Below are 23,860 nucleotides of genomic sequence, written 5' to 3'. Positions count from 1 at the left end.
GCACAATATGTTCACAACTTGTAACTGTGGTTAAAAAAAAAAAAAAAAAAAAAAAGATTAGAGTTTCTCTTTTAGCTGAAAATTTAAAAGGCAAGATGCTGCTTTGAGAAGAATATTTAAACAGGCAAAATATACTGTCTTCATTGTAATCTGTTTTAATTATGATCCATATTTCACTTCAGATAAAACAAACAGCGTAGGCCTAAAGCTGAACTCTTTCCTCACCTGGCTGTCCATAGACTACCAGGAGGAATATGCTTTGGAAAATAAGTGCTTCTCGCCACAACACACAGTTTGAAATATATCGTATATCTTGACCCCTGTCCACACTAACACATCTATATCAGTAACTGAAACATTTCTATGAAGCAACACTTATCTTTACTTCTTGAGGTGCATGCTGACATTTCTATTCCATGCTACTCTGATTCTACTCTACTCCACCTTACTCCACTCCACTCCACTCTATTCTACTCCACTCCAGTCCACTCCACTCCATTCCATTCTACTCTAGTTTTATTGCTGATCAAAAGCCACAAAATAGATTTCATGACCCGCTGCATTAAGTAATATACTTTACAGTGTTTATTTCAAGTGTCCACAGGCATCAATGTTAGAACTGACTACTGTTTCACTTATAACAATGGTGCTAATTTTTCACCATCCAATGAAGAATTTTAGAGAATACATATTTAGATTTCCTCCCAAAGAAATACTCACCTACCTAGAATCCTATAAAAATCGCCCCATCCCCAACTTTTCACCTCAGACTTCTGGTTCTGACTGAGCCATCTTTGATAAACATCTGCTACTGTCATCTCAAAGGTGCCCACACTTCCTCAGCCCAGTTCCTGAAGTTTGACCAGGAACACCTGTGAACAGTGACCTACCTTTTGCAGGCTTCAGGCTCATCATTTCCATGACAGATCCTGATGATGTGCAGCTCTGGCAAGGACTAATTTGAACCGGATTTTCTAACCCCTGAAACTGCATTACCATTCTTACTTTATTCCCAGCAACTGAAAATGAGACTAGGTAAGAAGTGACAGAGGCCAGAGGTTGGGTGGCTTACTGATTAACTTCATTACTGAGCAGAATATTTGTAAATGTTTATGAGAAAAGTCCTCGATGCCAGATTGCCTAGTAAGCTAGAAACCAGTCTCTTAGATAAACATTTTGGGGAGCACTTTCCACTTTAAGAGATTTTAGGAGGTATATTTCTGTTCAGTTGCTGTAAAAGTGGATTCAAGATGTCAAGTGTCACGCTCCAGGGCATCAAAGTTGTTCCTTTCAAAAGGTTACAGAATGGTATGGCATAGTAGCTTAACACTGTGTAACCAGTTGATCTGGGTTTAGATCCACTGTTACGGTGGAGTTATGTCCCCCTGGCCCCCCCAAAAAAATTTGATATGTTGAAGTTCTAACTCCAGTATCCTAGCAGGTGGCATTATTTAGAGACAGGATCTTTATAGAGGTAATCAACTATGAGGTCATTAGATTGGCTTCTAATCCCATGGGACCGGTGTCCTTAAACTAAATGGAAATTTGGACACAGAACAGACACACATTAAGAGAAGACACCATGAAGAGATATTGGGATAAACACAATCATATACAAGCCAATGCTCTCCAGGGCTTTCCAAGGTCAGGAACATATATTCTTTAGTCACAGCCTTCAGAAGGAACCAATCCTGCTAGCACCTTGATTTTAGATTTCTTGCCAATACGTTTCTGTTGTATTAGCCAACGAGTGTGTGGTACTTCATTGTGGCAGCTTTAACAAATACCTTCGGGTGCCCCTGGCATTCACTAGCTCTGTAGACCACAGACAAATTCCTGAACTGTTTATTGTCTCAATTTCCTGAGAATCATACCTCATAGAAATATTATGAAAATTAAGTAAAATAATATCTATAAAATGCTCAGCACAATGGGTGTCTATTCATCATCACATTGATATCATGATTATTCAGCTTTGGACTCATGTTTTAGGGTGGCTTGCATATTGAGTAGGAATAATTTCTGCAGCAGAACTGGTGGGTTTCAAGGTTGTGACTGAGTTTGTTTTGAGAGGGCTTTAGAATAGGACTCAGTAGGTCCAGGATGGAGCTCAGGCATAATGCAAGTAGATGCACTACATAACCTTAGGCCAGTCTCTCAGCTTCTGCAGGCCACATTTGCATACATCAACAGATGGTAAAACATAGATAATTCCTGCCCTACCTCCCTCATCGACCTGTTGTGAAGATAAAAGTGACATAATAATACGAAAGCAGTTTTAAAAGGCAAACGTGATCTGTGTAAACCTAATAATCACCGCTAAGATGTCTCTGCAGCCTGGAGAAGCTTAGGGTGATTTCACAGGCATTACCTTACCTGGTCCTTACTTTGATGAAGGTATTGTGTGTATTTCCTACTCTCTTCTACCCTATTTTACAGACTCAGAAAAGCAACTCATTGAAGTTCAGTGGTCTGTCTACAGCCGCCCAGTTATTGAAGGATAAAACCAAAACATTCATCAAGGTCTTCAGACTCAAGACCCCGTAGCTAAACAAGTAAAGCACGCTTGCCCTCACTGCAGAGAAAGAAGAAAGGTATGATGGTCCAAGGGTGTGTTTCAGTTTGGACTGTGCAATCAAGGGTTACCATTTGCAAAACTGTGCTCCATCCTCGGTTTACTTCTGACCTCATTGTATCTTCACAACCCAAGAACTATCCTTGCCTTGAAGAGAGCAGGATAATTTAGCTGATATAGGAAGCCCTCATTGCTGAATAAAATCCACACAAGATATTCTCATAAGAAGACTGGTTGGATCTCTTTCCTTCTCTCAATGATAACCAACTGCTTCATGTTATTTTTATAAAAATACGTTGTTTTCCTCTGCAGTTCTATGCTCTCTGAAAGGGTACCCACTAGTCGTATATGGCTACCTAAACTAATTAAAGACATTAGAATTAATTCCTCAGTTATACTAGTCATAATTTTAGTGTCCAATAGCCACATGTGGATAGTGGCTACTGCATTGAAAAAAGTGAATCTAGAACATTTTCATCATCACAGAAACTTCTATCAGACAGCGCTGCGGTAGATAGGACCTGGCAGCAATGTGAAGCTACATCAATCATGGCAAGTGAGGGCATCAGCAATCCTATATAACAAAAGGCTAATAGGCAATAGACCAAATGGTAGAACAACTGAACAATTGGTCGCTATGACGTGCACTGACCACCAGGTGGCATGTGCGGCACACAGCAGGTGTTGGCCATGGCAGGATGGTAGAGCAGGTGGAGGGGGAAGGGGTCCAGACCAAGGCACTGGTCGCTGTCATTGGGGTGTGCCTCTGATGGTTACTGAAAATTCTTTGCTCCTGTGCACCGTGTTCCCTCCAAGTGCTCACACATGCTGCCAGTGCTGGAGCTGCCACTTGTACCCACTGCCAGTGCCAGCCCCACTCACAACCATATAGCCAGTGCCAGAGCCTCTACTTGCACCTGCTGCTGGTGCCCAGTGCCAGTCCAGATCACTCAGCATCATCAGCAGGTGTGAGCAGCAGCTGCCAGCTCTGATCACCCTGAGGGCTTCTTCACCTCCCCCTGCTCCTGAGGGTCAATCAGGGCAGCAACTGCCACTCACACCCACTGCTGGCACCAGCCCCAATGGCTCCACACTGTCAGCACGTGTGAGTGGCAGCAGTGGGAGCGCAGACAGAGGATCGGGGGGGTGGGGGGGGGCCGAGGCAGGAAGGGCTGGGCAGGGTCACAGAGGATAAGCCAAAACCCACTCCTGTGCCTACTACAGCCTCGCAGCCCATGGTTACTTTCAAGGTGCATTGGGCCCCTAGCGAAGCTATAAAAAAAAGGGTGGGGACTCCCAGAATAAATATCAGCAATGCTTTTCTAAGAACTATCCTTAAGATAAACTTGTCCAACAAGCTTGGAGTGATACAATCATACTGGAAGGACTTTCTCCACTGATGTGATCAGGAGTATTCTCTGAGCCTGGATCCTTAATCACTCAATTCTGATTTCTTGTCCTGATTATATTTTGGTGGTCCACTTACTATCTATGGAACCTTAAGCAGATTGTTTAGCACCTTTAAATCTCCATTTTCTCACTAGTAAAAGGGGAATGGTAATGGTATCCACTCTACATGAGTATTGTGAGAATTGATATTAATGGCAAATAGTTCTATAGAGTACTTAAGATGGGCCAGGCATTCTTTTGAGAAATTTAATAAAGTAGGTAAATATCTTGCACATAGTTAAGGAATTTGCCTAAAAGCAGCAGAGATGTGATTGACTGTTGGAGGTCTGCTAAGAAATCTAAAATCATTATCACTATCACAATTCTTTTTATCATTGTAGAATGTATACATTTTCTATCTGATTTTATAGTCAACCTTTCTCAGCTTGCTTATTCTGAGTGCCCCTGAGATACATTTCTTAGTCTGCAAGGTTGCGAGTCAGGCCCTGGACAACAATGGATTCACCGACCAGCTGGCCAACTATCTATCATTCTTTGTCTCATTGCATGCCTTTTACAAGCTATGCCTGTCCTATCTAAAAAAGACAGTAATATATTTTATAATAAGGAAAGGCTCTTTAGATACTTCTTTTCTTTCACCCACTTCTTAACCTCCCTAGCAAAGAATACCAGATCTGAGATTCCTGGGAGAGCAAAAACCAAAGCCGTGGTGAATTAGTAAAAATCGTAGAGACTGCTTAAATCTGTGGAAGAGATGTGGACAAGAAATATTTAAATGATGCTCAAACAAAACTCCATTTTGCAAGGTATCTTTCCATCTCCTGAACACTTTCAGCTTCGATTCATTCGTCAGCTCAGGACTGCAATCACTTGAGTTAAACTTAGTGAGATGAAAAAAAAAAAAAAAAAAAAGCCGTATCTCAAATGTCAGAAACATTCCACAAAACTGCATCTCAAGATCTTTAATTGTATTTTAAAACATCTGGCTGCTTCTGTAACACCGGAAAGATGCTTTTTAATTTAAGCAAAAGAGAGACAAACACCATATTCCAATAGCCATAAAGTTACCCAGAGAAAACAGGCATATAGAGCTGACAGAAACATAACGTGATGAAAAATAGCTAAGGGAAATTGATTCTAAGTGAACAGGGTTATGTGCAGTACGCATCCTTCCACTTGCTGGGTCTCATTAGTCTCATAGAATGGGGCTTTACAAAGATTGTTAGATACAATAATCTATAATAATAAAAGCATAATATGCTAATTAGACCAAGAACCTTCCGGACTAAGCCATGGCACCACCGGTGGGGGCCAAAGCAGAGGCAGAGGCAGCCGCTGGGGCTCCGGGGGCTGGGCCCTTTAAACAAATTTCATGCATTGGGCCTCTAGTAAGGTAATATAAAAACATGCATTTCACAGCTGTTCTAACAACGCTGTAACACCAGAATGAGGACACGTGTTTCCCTCCTTAGGGCACCCAGAAATTTATTTCCATATTGCTGGTTTCTGTTGGCTCCTTGGAAACTCTTTGCACTCCACAATGTTCAGATAAAGAGAACTTCCTCCCTTTAATGAGTAGAGTGGTGTTTATCATTTCAACAATTTAAATAATAACAACTACATATCAAGCCCTGGACTAATTATACTCTTTTATGATGCCCTGAAGTTTACAGAACACTTTCCCACACAGCCGTTCAGTTCTCCAAAAAGCTATGGAGTGAATGTCATTAACTATCCTCATTTTATAAGGGAGAACACTGAATTTCAGAAAGCTTCAGTTGCCTCGGAGACTTTATTCCTTTCCATTTCTTTGCTTATTTTCACCCACCTTCTGTGAACTTCTCCCAGTTTCACTGAGCTAAGCGAATCACACTCTTTGCACTGGGAGCACTGAGGGAGACACTGCCCCTTTTCTGGCTTATTCCTTGCTATTATTAGAATGCTTTTCTCCTTAGTCTGAAGGTCTGTGCTTTTTAAGTTCTTAAACCACAATTTTCTAAAAGAATACATAGATTTTAATTAACATGCTACCTCCTGCCCTATTCACTATGTCAAACCGTAGGAAGCCACGGACTTTGTCATTATTACCTTTTATTATGCACTAATTACATAAAGACCCTGCCTTCTTCATTCAGCGGAGAAGTCTTTCTTAATCCACTGAATTAACCTTTGACCAAACTTCCTGGCTTGCAACTGCTCCCGAAGGAAAGGAGACATAGCTCTCTTAGGGTCTCATGTCCTTCCATTCTGAGGCTCCCGTGGACCAAGTTACCGATGAGCTAGGTTTGTCAGGGATGTGTGGCAGAAGAATAAATTCAAGGACCTTACGAGGTGATTCCAGCCTGTTTCATAATCCCACTCTATCCAAGAGTATTTCTTTCTTTTCCATAAGAACCAGCCTAAGGAAGCAGAACTGCAGAGCAAATCTGTACCCCACCCCCAATCTTAGCCTTCCTTTGAGTGTTCCAATGGACTGAGGGCTGAGGGGTGGAATCCCCTTATACTGTGTGACAGACACACTGGTGTCACATGCTTTGGCTTACCTCTCATTTCACTAGGAGCTGCCGCAGATGATCATGTTGATAGATTCACCTGCTATTGACAGCCTGACATTTCAAGAACATGCCACACATCCTTTTGCATTCTATCCCAAATGTATTTAATACCTCCAGAGACTACCTGGCCTTGTTCCCATGGCAAAAGCATAGCCCAGACACACTGGCGAGTTAATGCCTCCAGGGGTCACCCTCAACCAACTGGAGCCAGAGGTCAGTGAATAAGTGCCCCAGTCTCCAGTCCCCAGTCCCTCAGTGGACAATTCTCTATGCTACTCCATGGAATCAAGCTCCCCTTGCCCACAGCAGTGATCTTCATAACTCACCTCATGGTGGTTTCCCCTCCTTCCAGGTCTTGTAGCCCCCGTCCTTTGCTTCTGCTCCCTGGGAGCACATCAACTGCCTGCACATGAATCCTAGCTTGGGGTTGTGCTTCTCAAGGTTAACGATTTATAGACAAGGGTCTTAGAATTCCAAGTCTAATCATCTCCTCTTACAAGTGCTGGTTAATGGAAATGCAGGGTCCAGAGTCAGTTCTCTAAGACTCTTTCGACTGTCCTAAATGAAAATGATAAGACAGCGCCAGCCAAAATCGATTTGGCTCAGTGGATAGAGCGTCGGTCTGCAGACTGAAGGGTCCCAGGTTCGATTCTGGTCAAGGGCATGTACATTGGTTGCGGGCACATCCCTGGTGTGTGGTGTGCAGGAGGCAGCTGGTCGATGTCTCTCTCTCATTGATATATCTCTCTCTCCCTCTCTCTCTCTTCCTCCTCCTCCTCCTCCTCCTCTTCCTTCCTCTCTGTAAAAATCAATAAAATATAATAATTTTAAATAAAAGAAAACAGCACCCTTCCAAGTCCATTCTAGACGTTGGGCCTCCTGTTTTCTCCACCTAGAATGTCCTCGTTGGTTTGTCTTTTGGTCTCAGCTTGTTAACTCCCAGAACCCTTCTCTGTCCACACCATTGAGAGCAGCCCCATTATTCGAGTTACTATGACATCACCCTGGTTTGTTATTTTCATAGCTCTTATCATTACCTAAAATAATCTTGTTTGTTTATTTGCATGTTTCCCGTGAGTCTTCTCTCCACTAGGAGCTTGCCTGTCTTGTTTCCTGCTTTATTACAATGCCCAGTATATAGTCAATGCTCAACATTCAGATGGAAGAAATCCATGTGTTGTACCATAAACTTCACTTGCCCGATTATAACAACATGACTGATGTTTTTTAGTACACAGACCATTGGAAAAGAGTTTAGCTCTGGCTAGTTGAGACCATGAAGTTAATACTTCTGAATCACTGGTCTATCTCAAGATCCAAGAATGGCAACTGAGGCACTGTGGATGACTCATCCAGGGGCCACGATCTTCCCTGCTCTGTATCCTAAGCTCAGGGTAGGAACATAGAATGCATCAGTGCCATCAGGACACAAAAGAAGTAAGCAGGAGGAATAGAGGAATCAAAATGCAAATCTTCATCCCTTACTCTGGCATACCTTAGCTCAGATATATAGAGTGGAGTGAGACTGAGGTCCTGTGGGAAAGAGATGTGGAAAAAAAAAAAATGCGTAGACCTGGCTCAAGATCTTAATAAGGAAAAGGAATCCCATTGGTCATACATGGTTCAGATTAGCTTACCAGGGGAGGGGACGAGATGAAGGTTTGAAGAAGATGCTCTATCTAGCCTGGAATAACAGCTATGCATTGCAGCTTATGCATCTTGTGTTATTTAGTCTCAGGAACCTTGAGTGAAGTGTTAGGAAAGTGGATGGAAATGTGGTCCAGCAAAGGGGAAAGAACAGCCCTGACAGCAAGAGTCTCAGTGCTTCCTCTGCAAGCACTTTCAGATGCTTCTTACTTGACAGCTCCTTCACCTCTGTTTTTCTGTCTCCTCACATCTTTCCACCTCATGGCTGCTGAGGTCAACCTTCAACTTGATGTGCTTGCTTGGAGAGCTTAACGTGCAATTATAATTCAGAGCAAAAAGCGGAATTTTTATGTGGAAAAAAAAACCTTAAGTGGACTTTTCCTTCGTCTATGACATGTAGCTATAGTCTTAAGTATTCTGTGCATTCTGACTGGTAGAGCAAAAATTATAAAAATGTCTATACACTGATTATTTTACAGATTTTTAGGATAGGCCAGAAGCAAATGGTCAAGTAGCTGGACATGGAGGTAGTGCCTGTGGGCCTTGAATGCATCCACAGGATGAAGAAAAGACAAATAGCTGAAACCAGTTTGTGGTAGAGCATCAGTCTGTGGACTGAAAGGTCCCAGGTTTGATTCTTGTCAGGGGCATGTACTTTGGTTGCGGGCACATCCCCAGTAGGGGGTGTGCAAGAGGCAGCTGGTCGATGTTTCTCTCTCATCGACGTTTCTAGCTCTCTATCTCTCTCCCTTCCTCTCTGTAAAAAATCAATAAAATATATATTTTTTAAAAAGACAAATAAAAGAAATAAGATGCAGCAAGTATGTCCAAGAACTGGTATTTCATAAATAATTACTGGTCTCTCTGAGTTGCTGATAAACATCTCTTATTTTCCTTAACCTCGTTTCTCCTTTTATTTATGACTTAATTCTTATTTATCAAATGCATACTAAGATTAATAAGACATTGTTACTGCTCTTAAATATTCTTATACTGTATGCGGGCAGGTAAGCATGTAAATAAATAAAACAGATAATGACCTCTTCATGGAAAGGACCTGAGAAGCTATATACAAGAAGTTGGTAATGACTGGTATGTAATAGCATAAGCTATTAACATCTCCCAGGGATGTCTGCAAATAGGAGATCAGGCCTTCAAACACTGACTTTCATGGAATTTCAAGCATTTGCATTTTCACTACCATCTGCCATGGTCCATTTATTAATATAGGGTGAATAAATGGGAACATCCAAGCTCTCTTAGCAGGTCTTCTATACAAAAAGGAGTTATTTTAAGACTGGCACAAAGCTTGCCTGCCCCACCCCAAATTTACCCCTGCTGACTCTGCTGATAGTCCCAATTAAAATTCTTTATAATGATACTTTTTTCTTAAATGCATAAAGTAAAGCAATATATCATTTTATGGTACCATCTAGTTACAGATCTACTGGAAACAACTTAGTACAATTTGTTCTTAAGCCAGTTTAAATGACTAATCCTGGCACTATGCCATATATCCCCCAATGCCGGAAGGATGGTGGGTAGCAAGCCTACCGCAGAACTATAACCTAAGTAAGCTCAGCCTTTAATAGGTATAATATTAAACCACAACAATCATGACTTCATACTTTAGTACATGCTGCAATAAGATCAGACTCAGCCCTAGAGCAGGAATTGGTTTCTACTCCCAGCTCTGTTAATCATCTAGCCTCATGGCCTTGGACAAGTCACAAAGCTCTCTGGGCCTTGCTGTTCTCATCTATAAAAGAGAAGACCACTTGTTTCAGTGAATCCAAGGTTCTATCTACCTCTAACCTTGATTCGTAGCTAATGTTGACTGAGTACTCAGAAGGAACAATAACACTTTTCTGGACTCTCTCTGGCACTCATCATCAAAGCTTCGTTCTCATGCATTTTTAAATTGTAGCTTGTTCTATATAGATTTCAAGTTCATTGAAGTGAACTTACCAAATAAATTGTCAGAAAGAGAAAATTCATCCGCAGCAGGTAAGTGGGAGTGTTGGATGAGATTCATTTTTGATCCAATCCAAACTTTTCTACTTGAGAATGCACCTCTGTTATTGTGGTCTTCAAAAAATCACCCTGAAATGCAAATAAATAAATAGAGAGTTTGAGGAAGAGGGAAGAAGATGATTAAGAGAGAGAGGGAGAGTTCATGCCAATTTATAAAACAGTAATTGGCTCCCTTTTGACATTTTGTCAAGGCCTTTCTGTATGTATTTGTTCTCAATATTTATCATTTTTACACCTAATTTGGACTTATAAGTGTAGATATACTCTCCAATTTATCTGGGAAAATAACATATATTTTTATTTAAATTTCAACACTTGGGAGATTTGGGAAAAACATGATGACATTTTGGTTGTGTCTTTTTTTTTCTTTTACACACACACACACACCACACACACACACACACACACACACACACACACACACACACAAATATAAAAGCCTTGATTTAAAATGGGTGTATCTATGATTTATTATATTAAATTTTATTCTAAAGTTGAACAGGTCTTTTGCACAAACGCAGAAGTACTTTAAGACCCCTTTCTACTGGAATGTTCTTAGGTTGAGTAGGCACTATCAGCAAATCAAAAATTTAGAAATTATTCTCCCCCAAGATCTTTATCTTTGCCTTTAAGAGAAAATTTAAGGAATTTGCATTTTCACTCTCATGATCTACCTTGGCCATATATTATCTGGGATAAAAAAAAAAAAAAAGAAAGAAAGAAAAGTTATGGTAAATCTCACCAAAATGTCTGAAGTTTCATCCTGGGGAGAGGTCCAGAACTCATCCCAGAGCCCAAGTGAAGCAGTGTTCACTTTTAGTTTTATCTCCAGGGCTTCTTTCCTTCCTTTCTTCCTTCCAATATGTCTTCCACCTCCCTGAAGAAGTAATGTGAAAGGTCAAATAATGAGAAGGTGTGCTATCAGAACCTCTTTTCCAAGGCTGTTTTCTGAGGGTGATTTCCAAATCTTTTTATCCTGTCTCCACAAAATAATCACTTTGTTTACAAATAATAACTATTTATATTTTCTACTCCAGAAGAGAACCTAGGGTTATTTTTTAGACTAATAGCTATTTCATTAGAATTCTCCTATTATTTGTGTCTCTGTTTCTTTCTTTCTCACTCAGCAAAATGGGCCCGTTCAAGCAGAAGTAGGTAGCAGATGCATGTGGCTGCTGGTAAGATAATCCACCACACAACGTTTGCTGTGTTTATTCATTTATTCATTTATTCATGCTTTCAAAATACATTGTTGGGGACTTATTCTGCACTAAGTTCTGTGCTGAATCTTTGGAGATAAAATGATGAAGGGAACACAAGCATCCATGATCTATGACATCAAACTTAATAGAGAGATTAAAAAATAATCACACCAATATACAGATAATTGCATATTGTATTCAAAAGCTGATGATGAAAGCAAAGATTAGGATGCTCTAATAGAGAGGTAGGTGTGAAAGGGAGTCAAGATGGGGAAGCAGCTGAAGGAGGATGTGATTCCAAAGGTAGTTTTTATTTTTTTCAATTATAGTTTACATTCAATATTATCTTGTATTAGTTTCAGCTGTACAACAAAGTAACATATACTAAACAATCATATACTTTACAAATTATTTCCCTTGATATTTCTATTACCCACCTGGCATCATGCATAGTTATTACAATATTATCATCTATATTCCCTATGCTGTATTTTACTAGTACAATCCCCATAATTATTTTGTAAACTACCAATCTGTACTTCTCAGTTCTTTCACCCTTCTTACCAAGTCCCCCAACACTCCTTCTCTCTGGCTATTATCAGTCTATTCTCTGTATCTATGAATTTGTTTCTATTTTGTTTGTTCTTTCATGGTAAAGAACCCGTATTTTTTAATGACAACATTAAACCGCCTAATTAATCAATTGTAAGATCTACTCTACCTGCAGACATTCCATTACAATAGGCAATACTAGGGCACATCTGAATTGATGAAAAGACACCAGAAAGGTTGAAGAATTTAGTAATACACACACACACACACACACACACACACACACACACACCCTGTGAAAGGATACAAACTGTATCTACTGTGAGAAAGCAGACATATCTGGGTTCATTTGGTGAACCAATGGCATGGTCCTACCAAAGTCTACTTTCCAGCAAGCCAAAGGATTTGTTGAGAGAAAACCCATTCTTAAAATCAGAGGGAGCCAGGAACCAGGACTCTTATCCCAAATCAAAGCCATAGTCATTAGGCGAATGTGTAATTCTCAATGTAGCACAGTATTTGACCAACCTGTACTAGATTCAAGAGGCCGTCCTGCCACCCTCATGGGAAAAGGGAGAAAATCATAAATAAAAATGAAACTTGGAAACCTTGAACTATAAGTTAGACTTTTCTAACTGAACACAATAAGCAGGAGACTACTCATTTCAACTCCACCCTCACGCTCAAACAACTCTGCCACAATCACAGTGGAACTTTGACCCCAACAGGACTCAGGGTCATTCTGGGGCAATTGTGAAAGAGCAGCAGCAGCCGAGGTATCACCTTACCCCATGGAGAATGCCCAGCAGAGTTGGTATGACCACAGTTGGGTACTGGTCTCGCCAATGGACACAAAAAGTAGTAGAAGATGTGGTCAGAGCAGACTTGATTATGAACAAACAAGAAGAGACCCCAAAGCCTCCCTGAAATACTTGGTGAGAGGAGGATTCTGGTAGGTAGCCACAGGTCCTGAGGAATAAGCCAGTAAAGGTTGAGTTGTGGCTATTAAAGGGACCTCATTCACATTCACAAGCTATTTGAGGACTTGGGAAATTTCAGTTTTAATATGTACATATAAATTATTATGTACACATTCAATGTGTATATATTATATACATGAATTATGAATATATATATATGTATATTAAATAATAAATGGATTGAAAAGTCCCTCAAAATTCACACAACTGTTGTTCTAGTTTGAGTTGCTCTTATTTTTAGGAAATTCCAGTTTTCTATAAAAATTTGCAGGAACCTACAAAGTACAGAGTCAGGAATTTTTCCTAATATTCAATCCAAATTTACACTCTGTAATTTAAGACCCAGTTGCTCTGGTCTTTAAAACACAGGAGATTTCAGTTCTGATCTTACATTAGGCTTCCCTCCATGCTAACTTTTTTTCTTATTTGCCTTTGGAGTCTTCAGTCATGTTCATCAAGCTCCCCATACTTCTGTAGCACATCACAGCTCTCTGATAGTTCTCATGTACGATCATCTTCATTTTCCACCAAAATCTTGCATTTTCCTCCATGCATTCATATCAACCTGGCACCTTCCATTCAAGTGCCCTCAAGAAATGTAGGCTCAATTAAATGGCTTGTATTAATTGTTTTCCTTGCTTAGTTCTGCCAAATTCCCTGACATTTGGTATGCTCATCCTGAATAAATGGTACAATATAAAAAAAATTTTCTCTTATTGCACAATGGACATGATTTATCACTCTTACCCAAATGAAAGTCCAATTCTACTAATTCTGTATCATTTGAGTTATTCCCCCAACTGGAGACCCACTAGGTAGATGCCCCTGAAGAGCTAACAGTGCCCTCCCGAATCCAGACAGTTGGCAGAGTCTGCCCAAATCGGGTTTGTTGGGTTTATGACTCCAGAAGGGGCTTAAAGAAAAGGAAACTTGAATTTTTTAAATAGCAATACAAGCACATAGTAAGCAACTCAAATAGTACACAGAAAAAAATATTTTTTTCCAGCTCTGTCACTCATTTTCCTTACCAAATACAACTACTATAGTCAGTTTCTTGTGCATCCTCCTGGTTACTATGCCCACTCATGGCATAAAGGGCCCTTAAACACTGTGCCTTAAACTGGGGTTTGGCAAACTATTGCCCATGGGCCAAAGCTGGGCCTGTTCTTGTACAACTTTTGAGCTAACAATGGTTTTACATTTTCATACAGTTTAAAAATTAAAAGAATGAGGTTTTATGATACTTGAAATTCATTTTTAAGTATTCATAAATAAAGTTTTATTGGTATACAGTGACATCTATTTGTTTATGGATTATCTAGATTTCTTTCTCCCTACAATGGCAGGGTTGAATAGTTGCAACTAACACTCTATGGACCACAGGGCCAAAAAAATTTACTCAGTAGCCCTTTACAAGTAAATTTTGTTAATCTCTGCCTTAAACAAATCACAGATTTTTTTAATCTAGTAACATTATAGGTAAACTATGAATAAATGTAACAAATACCCTCATTTTTATCAATCTTGTCTAATTTTCTAGGTGAAAAGTCCTATCTCACTATAGTAAATTACATTTCTTTGATTATTAGTGAAATTGGAAAAATTTTTCATCTTTATTGCCTATATGTGGCCATTACTTTCAATTTTCTGTTTATACTCTTTGCCATCTTTTTAATGAATTGTTTATCTTTTTTTATTGACTTACCACTGTAAACCTACTTTGCCCCAAGCTGTATGTGAAAAGCTTCCTCATCTGTAAAGATATGTAAGTTGATACAGGCATTCATACTTATACATATTTAAACCTACATGTACACATACATATTTTTAAGACTTTGAAGAGAAAGTCATTTCTTCCCATAAGATATTTGGGGACCCTACCTATGTTCAATGAGGAGCTACTGGAAATTTTTAATGACATAATGAAATCTATCCTCTACAAGATCATGCTAATGAAAACGTGGAACAGGGAAGGTAAGCAGTAAAGGAAGGAGGAAAATTCAGGAAATCTGTTGCTAACATGAGATGACTGGTGCATACCATGGCAGTATTTGCAGAGATGGGAAGGGAGGGACTTGAGTCCAGTGCACAGAACAGAGAACGGAAAGAAAAAAGTGTGGAGATACCAAGGTTAAGCCTTAAGTATTGGTGGAAACAGGGACAAAATATTTATTTTACTTTATGTTTATTTGTATGATCTTTAGCCTAAGCCTTCATTTAAGGACTCAGCAGTAATTTCAGAAATGGTATGTGCTGTTTGTTTTGAATGTGATAAGACAGTGAGGGACTGGTAGCTTAGACTCCCACTTTCTGGTTATCAATTTTGACTTGTTTAGACACTGCGTGTCACAGGAAGTTCATGGTGTATGGAGCTCCTCTGATTTATCAGAAACCATTTGCAAATAGAGACCTCGGAAATACCCTGTTCCAATTAAGTAGCTTTGACTCTGACTTAGAAGAATCTCAGCTCTCAGAAGATAAAGATAAAAATTGGTTACATGTGCAGTTACCTACGAACTCATCACACCTAATGAAAACATCCTTGGTGGCATTTTTCTTGGATGAAACCAGCTGTTGATGGCAGAGCATGCGTTCTGTTGAACTTCTATGTCATCCATTCCTAAAGGGCAGGGCAAAGTGAGCTTTTTCTAGTCATCAACATTTCATGCCCAGGGGAAGCCCTGGATTCATCTCAAAGGCCAGAAGAATGTTTTTAAGGGGAAAGAAAAAGTCATGATCTCTTCAAGCAGCTTAGTGGAAAAGCCAGGCAATGAAAACCCAATTAGAATAGTATGAGGCTTGAAAGAGGTAGCACAAATCTCTTCAGGAGCCCAGCAAGGACAGTCATTCATGGAACCTTCATTAATTTTATCCTATGTATCAGGCTTTGATGGAGATCTTGAAAATAGAGTGGTGAATGAGGCAGGGGGGAAAAAACCCTGCCTCACAGGGCTTGCATTCTAGTGTGAGAGATGCACAATTTGCATGTAAACATATAAGATTTCCAATGACAATAATCCTATCTAATAAAAGAGTAATATGCAAGTTGACTGAACCTCTGCTACACCCACAAGCCAGCAAACCAGCCAATCAGGAGCAAGTATGCAAATTAACCCAACCAAGATGGCTACCGCCACAAAGCGAGCAGGAGGCTTGGGTTTCCCCAGCAATGGAGGAAGCCAAGCTTCCCACACACCCTGGCAGGCCCTGGCCTCCACTCAAGGCTACAAAGTTTCAATTATAGAAGATAAATAAATCCCAGATACTAGGGCCTCTGCTTGGGTCACCAGGAGGCATGGCCAGCCTACAAACCACCACAGGCCCCTCACCTAGGCTGCCCCATGCCCCAAGGGAACCTCCACTCTGATCCAGGACACCATTCAGGGCAAAGCAGCTGACCCCTGCCTGTACACCAGACCTCTATTCTATTTAATAAAAGATTAATACGCAAATTGACCATCACTCCAACACACAATATGGCTGCCCCCATGTGGACTCAAGATGGCCACCACAAGATGGCTACCAGGGGAGGGTAATTGGGAGGGACCAGACCTTCAAGGGAGGGCAGTTGGGAGTGATCAAGCTTTCAGGAGAGGGCAGTTAGGGGTGACCAGGTCAGTAGAGGAGGAAGTTGGGGGTGACCGGGCCTGCAGAGAAGGACAGTTGGGGGGAACCCAGGCCTATAGGGAAGAGCAGTTGGGAGCAACAGGCCTGGAGGGGAGAGCAGTTAGGGGTGACCAGACCTTCAGGGGAAGGCAGTTAGGGGCAATTGAGCTGGCAGGGGAGCAGTTAGGCATCAATCAGGCTGGCAAGGGAATGGTTAGGAGGTGATCAGACTGGCAGGAAGAAGCAGTTAGGGGTAATCAGGAAGGCACGCAGGCAAGCAATTGGGAGTCAGCAGTCCTGGATTGTGAGAAGTATGTCCGACTGCCCGTTTAGGCCTGATCCTACTGAGATTGGATCCTAGATCAGGGTCCTAGATTGGAGAGAGTGCAGGCTAGGCTGAGGAACACCGTTCCCCAAGCACAAATTTTGTGCACTAGGCGTCTAGTCTATATATATAAAAGCCTAAGCGGCAATTATGACTGAATGACCCGAAAAACCAGTTGCTATGACACACACTGACCACCAGAGGGAATATGTTCAATGCAGGAGCTGCCTCCTGGTTGTGGTCAGTGTGCTCCCAGAGCCAACCTTCTGCGGCCCCTCTCCCCTCTGACCAATCTCCCACTGCCCCCATCAGGACTGGGCAAGACAGCCCCAATCAGCCCAATCTCTGGCCAGGTTGAGGAACTCCACCTGTGTACGAATTCAAGTACCAGGCCTCTAGTAAGAAAACAAAGATGATAAGGGATAGAGTGGTGTTGTTGGAGAGGGTGACCCAGGAAGAGATCTCTAAAGAGCAGACTTTTGAACTGAGATGTGGAGGATAAGAAGGAGTAAGCCACATCAAAGAAAATAATTCCAGGCAGAGTGTCAGTGAGTGTTAAGGGCCAGGGCTTGGAGTACAGGAGAGACAGCAAAAGCCCAGTGAGGCTGGAAATTAGTGAGAAAAGGGGAGTGCCAGAGATCAGGTCTAAGAGTAGGTGGTTCTCATATGGCCTGCCGACCACATGAGCGTTTGGGGTAAAGAGTTTGGATTTATTCTAAATGAAAGTGATTGGTGGGTTTTAAGCAGGGGTGTGACTAGGAGAATGAAGAAAGTCTTCCTAAGGGTGGAAGGCTGATTCTTGAATTTCATCTTGAAGGAGTAGGCATTAGGCTAGGCAAAGTCGTGTAGTGGGAATGACATTGGAAGGGAATATAGCATACTGTGTCCTGAGCAACCATAAATCATTCTCAATGCTGAAATAGTGAATTCAGCTCAAGCCAGTGGAGGGAAAGATAGCCTATTCAAGAAAAAGTGCTAGGAAAATTGGTTATTCCTTTGGTGGGTAGGATGGAGTAGAGATTTCTATCTTGCATTCCTCTTGAAAATGAGAAAATGAAAGACATTAAATTTATGAAATTATTTAAAGAAATATAGGAAAATACATATATGGTCTTTATGAACTTAGGGATCTCTCCTTTTCTTTGAGCTAGTGACATTACTAAACAAAACATAAAGTAAAAAGAATAATTTTACTACATTAAAATCAAGAGGACAGAAATCAAGACATCATAAACAAAGCTAAATATATGAAACAAACTGGAAGGAAATGTCTACAACATAAATAACAGCAAAAATTAGTACAAACAATACATAAATAGCTCATATAAATAAAAACAGAAAGGATAAACAATCCAGGGCAGAAATTGGCAAAGGCTGTAAAGAGGAAATCTACCAAAAGGGAGATACAAGTGGCCAATAAGCATACAAATGTCTGGAACTGACTAATAATTAGAAAAATGCAAATTTGTATAACTGGCTGCCATTTCCACCTATTAAATGATCAAATTGTAATAATTTTAAAAGTTGGAGTGAATGTATAGAAATACACATTTTCATATGTTGCCAGTGGGGCATCATTTTTAATCTTTTGCAGGGTTTTTAGTACTGTATATTAAAATAAAATGCAATTTTAATTCTTAGGTATCTTCCCTGGGGAACCTTTGCACATGTGCACAAGGATATTCATTGCAGCATTGTCTCTTATGGTGAAAAGGGGGAAACACCTAAATGACCATCAAGAGTGCAGTGGCTAATGGCTCAATCAATAATACCAAATATTAGGCTGTGGTTGAAAAAACTGAGGTTATTTTATATGTGTTAACAGTGAAAGAGGTAAGTAGAGGAGAGTAGCTTTGAGGAAAGTAAAGAGAGATTTTAGACTAAGTTATAATATTGTGTGTTTTTTATATGCGATTAATTCATTGAGGATATCATTCCCTATTCTCCATTTGGCTATTTATACCATTGGATGTCAGAAGCAGGCATGTTTAAACTCTCTGGGAGAGAAGGTTGTTTTTTATAACCCTTGTCCCCAAAAATGCACAACCTCTCCCACCATCCACACCCACTGGATTTGTGCATATGTTACACTTGATGAATCTGTGCTGACACATCATATAAACCCAAAGTTTATACTTTACATCAAGGTTCATTCAATCTTGGTGATGCATAGTCTATCAGTTTTTCATTATAGTATCATACAGATAGTTTCACTGCCCTCAAAATCCTCTATAAAATGCATCTATTTTTTTTAATACAGTATCAAAGGGTTCCTGGCCTCTTGAAACCGAGTCATGGCCTCAGATTCAGAATCTGGGCTGCAAGAGAATAAGGATCCCCCACACCACCCCTTTTTGGCTTGACATTTACTAGGTCCTTCCCTCTTAACACTGGGCCACAACCAGCATTTGCTCCTTAAGTGGCAGGCTGGTACAGACTTGGCATCCACACTGAGAACTTTCGTTCTCTAGGGTGTGGAAACAGACAGTTCCCTTCTTGGTCAGGGAAGATCTGAGCCCCAGATCAGAGGGCTTTTCTCTGCTCTGCAATATCCCTCAGCAAGACCGTCTTCTCCATGGACCAGTGTCTTCCAGAGAACCCTTTTACACACTCCTCCAGAACCTGAAACTGCAAAGCTCTGCTATTTCCCCTTTGCTTTGAACCAGTGACATTAATTAAGGTATAAATACCTAAGTTATCTCAGGATCACCGGGACCAGGAAAAGGCCTTCTAAGTCTATTTAAAAATGGGAACCCAGGGGAAAGAGATCAACCAAAGGACTTGTATGCATGCATATAGGCACAACCAATGGACACAAGACATTGGGAGGGTGAGGGGGGAGATGAAGGCATGTGACAAGGGGTAGGGGAGGCTTAGGGAAGGTCAATGGGGGGGGGGGGGAAAGGAGATATATGTATACTATTTGTAGTACTGTAAACAATAAAATTAAATTTTAAAAAAATGGGAACCCAAATCTCAAAGTTCTATTAGAATTTTTATCTTTAAAAAAATGAAGATTAATAAAAATTTATTTTTTTATTCCCACATATTATTTTTAGTCACCGGAAGTCTATTCTAATTCTTAGACCTAAGACTGTGCTGACCAGGCTTTCTTGTCCTAGGGATGTGTTTTTTCTTGGGCAATAGTTTATTTCCTGGGAAATATTTTCCTTCACAATCAGATTGCATTACATTAGCATTGTACTGACACAAATTTACAAAGAGGGGAGAAAGAATAACAGACATTCCTTTGTTGCCAAAATTGGGAAGGGGCAAATGGAGGAGGAAATACCTCACTGTGGAGGGCAAAGAGGTTAGGAGATATAGAGATAAGAGGGAGGGGGGAGAGGAGAGAGGAGAATGGATATTTTTATATAAGGTGACTTTGTCTTTCCATGAAGCTTGGTGACTAAGGACTCTCATACAGTGTTGCCTTGTAGCTACGTCTCCACTGACACAAAATATAGGAGCAATAAAAAATACCTGAGAAGAAAAAAATCATTTCTATTTCTTTTTGTCCCTTCATGATCTATGCTGCTGGGATTTAAGAGGAAAATGAGACTGAGCCAAATGAAGGGAAAACACTCTCTACCAAGAAAAGAACGTATTTGCCTAGCCAATGCAGCTCAATGAGTGAGCACTGACCTATGAACCAGGAAGTCATGGCTGGATTCCCAGTCAGGGCATACTCCTGGATTATGGGCTCAATCCCCAGTGTGGAGCAGCAGGAGGCCAATCAATAATTCTCTCATTATTGATGTTTCTATTTCTCCCTCCCTCTCCCTTCCTTCCTGAAATCAATATATATATATTTACTAGGTGGCCCTCGGACCCTTGTGTCATCAAAAGATGGCCACCCCGACATCACCAAAAGATGGCCAGCAGGGGAAGGCAGTTGGGGGCGATCGGGCCAGCAGGGGAGCAGTTAGATGTCAATCAGGTCGGCAGGGGAGCGGTTAGGGGGTGATCAGGCTGGCTGGCAGGCAGAAGCAATTAGGGGCAATCAGGCAGGCAGGCAGGCGAGTGGTTAGGAGCCAGCAGTCCTGGATTGTGAGAGGGATGTCCAACTGCCAGTTTAGGCCCAATCCCTGAGGGGTCCCAGACTGAAGAGGGTGCAGGCTGGGCTGAGGGACACCCTTCCCCCAGTGCATGAATTTTATGCACTGGGCCTTTAGTATATATATATAAACATCATCTTAATTCTTTCCTTTATCTCCCCATGTAATGACATGAGCTTTTTGTATTCTCATAGCATTCATAACCCACAGGCTCTGTGACCCACAAAAATTCTGAGCTCCTCTCAGTCATCCCTAATCACAATACCATGGCAAGTTCTTGCAGTCTTTCATTAAAATGCTGATAACTGAAGTCTCCAATCACCTCTCCTGGATCAACCTCTGGGTTAAAGCAAGTAGTGCTGAAAACTTTTCACTTCCCCTGCTCATGGTACAATCATTAGAAAATGCCCTGCTGATATTCAAAGTTGTACTGGGGCTTAATTACTTACTCCTCTCACACTGAACTGTTTGCAGGAAGGTCCACTTGCTCTACCATCATCCCAGATTCCAAGTTTTCCCAGCCCCCAACCATATTAGAGCAGCAACGAAAAGACTTTGGAGCCAGAAAGACCTTCCCTCATCTTCAGATTCCGCTTGTCCTAACTGTGTGACCAGGGACAGGTTATTTGTCCTCTTGGGGCCTCAGTTTCCTCATCTGTAAAATGAGCGTAAGAAAACCATGGGGGGGGGGCAATGTTAAAATATGTACACAGATAATAATTTAATTTTAAAAAAGTAATAAAGAAGAAAGAAAGAAGAAAGAAAGAAAGAAAGAAAGAAAGAAAGAAAGAAAGAAAGAAAGAAAGAAAGAAAGAAAGAAAGAAAGAAAACCTTCCATGCAGTGCTATTGGGAGAAGGAAACAGGCAATTTCGGTAAGGCCTGTGACATGTCAGTAGACACTGCATCAGGGTGAGCTGCACCACACACTCATGTGCACACATTTCTTTTTCTTCCCACGATCTCCGGGCCTCACAGCTAGTGGCTGTGCCATCACAACTGGCCAGACTTGGGAGATGTGGAAATAAGAGGAAGAACTAGGATGACAATACTTTCCCTCTCCAAGGGAAAGGGTAGAGGTGTGTGGTGAAAAATGCCGAGGCAAGTCCTGAGGAAGGGTCTCGGGACAAGAGAGGGTCATCCCCAGCCCACTCGCTCTCTCTCAGCTGACTTGGAGTTGCATCAGCCATATTGCAACATTCTCAGCAAAACAGAAAAGTCCACGGTGCAAATGGCACAGGTCCATAATTTGGAGGGTGGGTGGGCTACTCGAAGATGAAGGTGTCTATGACAGCTAGAAACCCAGCCAACATTCCCCAACATCTTCCTCTATCCCTCTTGAAGGTAGTCCTGAAGTGGCCCTAGAGCAAAATCAGATTTCTTGAAAGCTAGGTGTGTTTCTCAGAGAACGAACCCAGAGTGAGTTGTGTACATGCCCCCAGCCCCCTCACGGCTAAATAAAAACTCCACTGGGAGAAATGATCCAGGCTCACCTCACCGTTGCCAATTCCCTATGGCAGTCAGCAGACAAGGAGAGGCCTTATCTGTAGATTCAGACCCGGACAATTTTAACACAAATAAAGTTCTTCCTAACCTTTTCCATATAATTAAAATATTTCCATCTGCTATTCATAGGATAAATGAAAAGCAATAGAATTGTGGACAAGGAAGGTCAAAAGAGAAAGACCTTTTAAACCCTCTCTTCCAGGACAAACTTGTATTTCAATTGAGCGTAGCTTCAACACTATCTTGTGCCTGCTTTCTAAGTCATTAGCGATATTCACACCAAGATTTGATAAATGACCAAAACGCAGCACACGATACAAGTCACATTATCTATGGAATCAGAACAGAGACGTTTCCAAAAATGTACTGTCCCCAGGGATTCTGCTGGGCGACCACATGTTAGAAGATATTTCTAAATAATTGTTCAAAAAAGGTCAACAGCTTATGTTTCAGTTAGGTCAGGTTAACTCTTGCTTCTTTTTGGTTGCTTTTCAGAGTTGATGTTTCTTTGTAATTTTCAGGATTTTCTATCAAATTCTAACCTAGCATTTCTTTGTTGACCAAATCTCCTGATGTGAAAGAGAAACTTTTCATGACAACCTCCCCTCGGTTGCGTTGAGATGGAATTAGGTACTCACTTGATTGTCTCAGGTTGGAGCTGAACTTTCAAGGCCCTGGGAGGATCCCGAGTCCAGTCTTCCTCTCCAAATCCCAGCAATTTTTCTACCAATGCTCAGGAGCCGAGTTTGCGTTGGTGTGAATCCAGGAGACAGCGGAGTGAAGAGGAGGAGGGAGTTCTAGCAAAAGCTGTGGGTGACCACGGGCCTCCCAGGCCAGCAGCATCTCTTCCTTGGCTCCGTGCCTCCGGACACAGATTAGTCATTAACAATCCTTTCCCTGCTAAATGATATAAACACAGGGAGGGAGAGCCTCGAGATTCCCAGGCCCAACTCCAGAGCCCCAGAGCAGGGGAGGTGACACTGCCCAGGAGCCCGAAGCCAGTCTTTCAAAACACATCTCCTGCGGCTGCCTTTTGGGGGTCTGAGTACCCAGATTTCCGTGTACTTCACCTAAAAGCGAGCTGTCACCTTCCCTCTCTCCAATTTAATAGCTTCCCCACCTCCCAGGAACTGAAGTTAGACACACTGAACCTTCTCGACCATTCCCTCTCTCAGGCGTCTTATGTCAAATAATAACAGATGCCCGTGGACGCTATCTTTGGAATGCTTCTTACTTCTATCCCACCCTTTTCCTCTGCTAATCTGGGCCCATCACAGCTTCCTCTCATAAGGAAAACATTGGAGCATAACTCTTTTCTCTTCTTCTCTTTCTTCTTTTTTTTTTTTTTTTCAAATTGCATAGCAGCATAAAGGGGGCTGGGGGCATGGCAGTCAGCAGACAAGAACTCTGAG

At 41.3% G+C, this 23,860-nt stretch overlaps 1 protein-coding gene across 4 annotated transcripts in view; it reads right to left on the bottom strand.

The window, feature by feature from the left end:
* NR1H4 (nuclear receptor subfamily 1 group H member 4) overlaps positions 1-23,617 on the bottom strand; it is a 69,725-nt gene extending 46,108 nt beyond the window's left edge. For 2 of the 4 annotated variants that reach the window (XM_084879993.1, XM_084879994.1), the window contains exon 1: positions 891-1,021. In XM_084879993.1, the coding sequence (XP_084736119.1) occupies positions 891-999 (109 nt within the window). In that variant the 5' untranslated portion in view covers positions 1,000-1,021. Of the gene's footprint in view, positions 1-890; positions 1,022-10,155; positions 10,291-10,963; positions 11,099-23,086 lie in introns of those variants that run through there. The other 2 variants (XM_084879996.1, XM_084879995.1) reach the window with 2 other exon arrangements.
* Between the last annotated feature and the right edge of the window lie 243 nt (positions 23,618-23,860).

The sequence above is a fragment of the Pipistrellus hanaki genome, assembly GCF_964339955.1.
Source record: "Pipistrellus hanaki genome assembly, chromosome: 3".
Classification (NCBI taxonomy): Eukaryota; Metazoa; Chordata; class Mammalia; order Chiroptera; family Vespertilionidae; genus Pipistrellus; species Pipistrellus hanaki.
The sequence above is the reverse complement of the archived record's forward strand: the minus strand, read 5'-3'. Positions and strand labels throughout refer to the sequence as shown.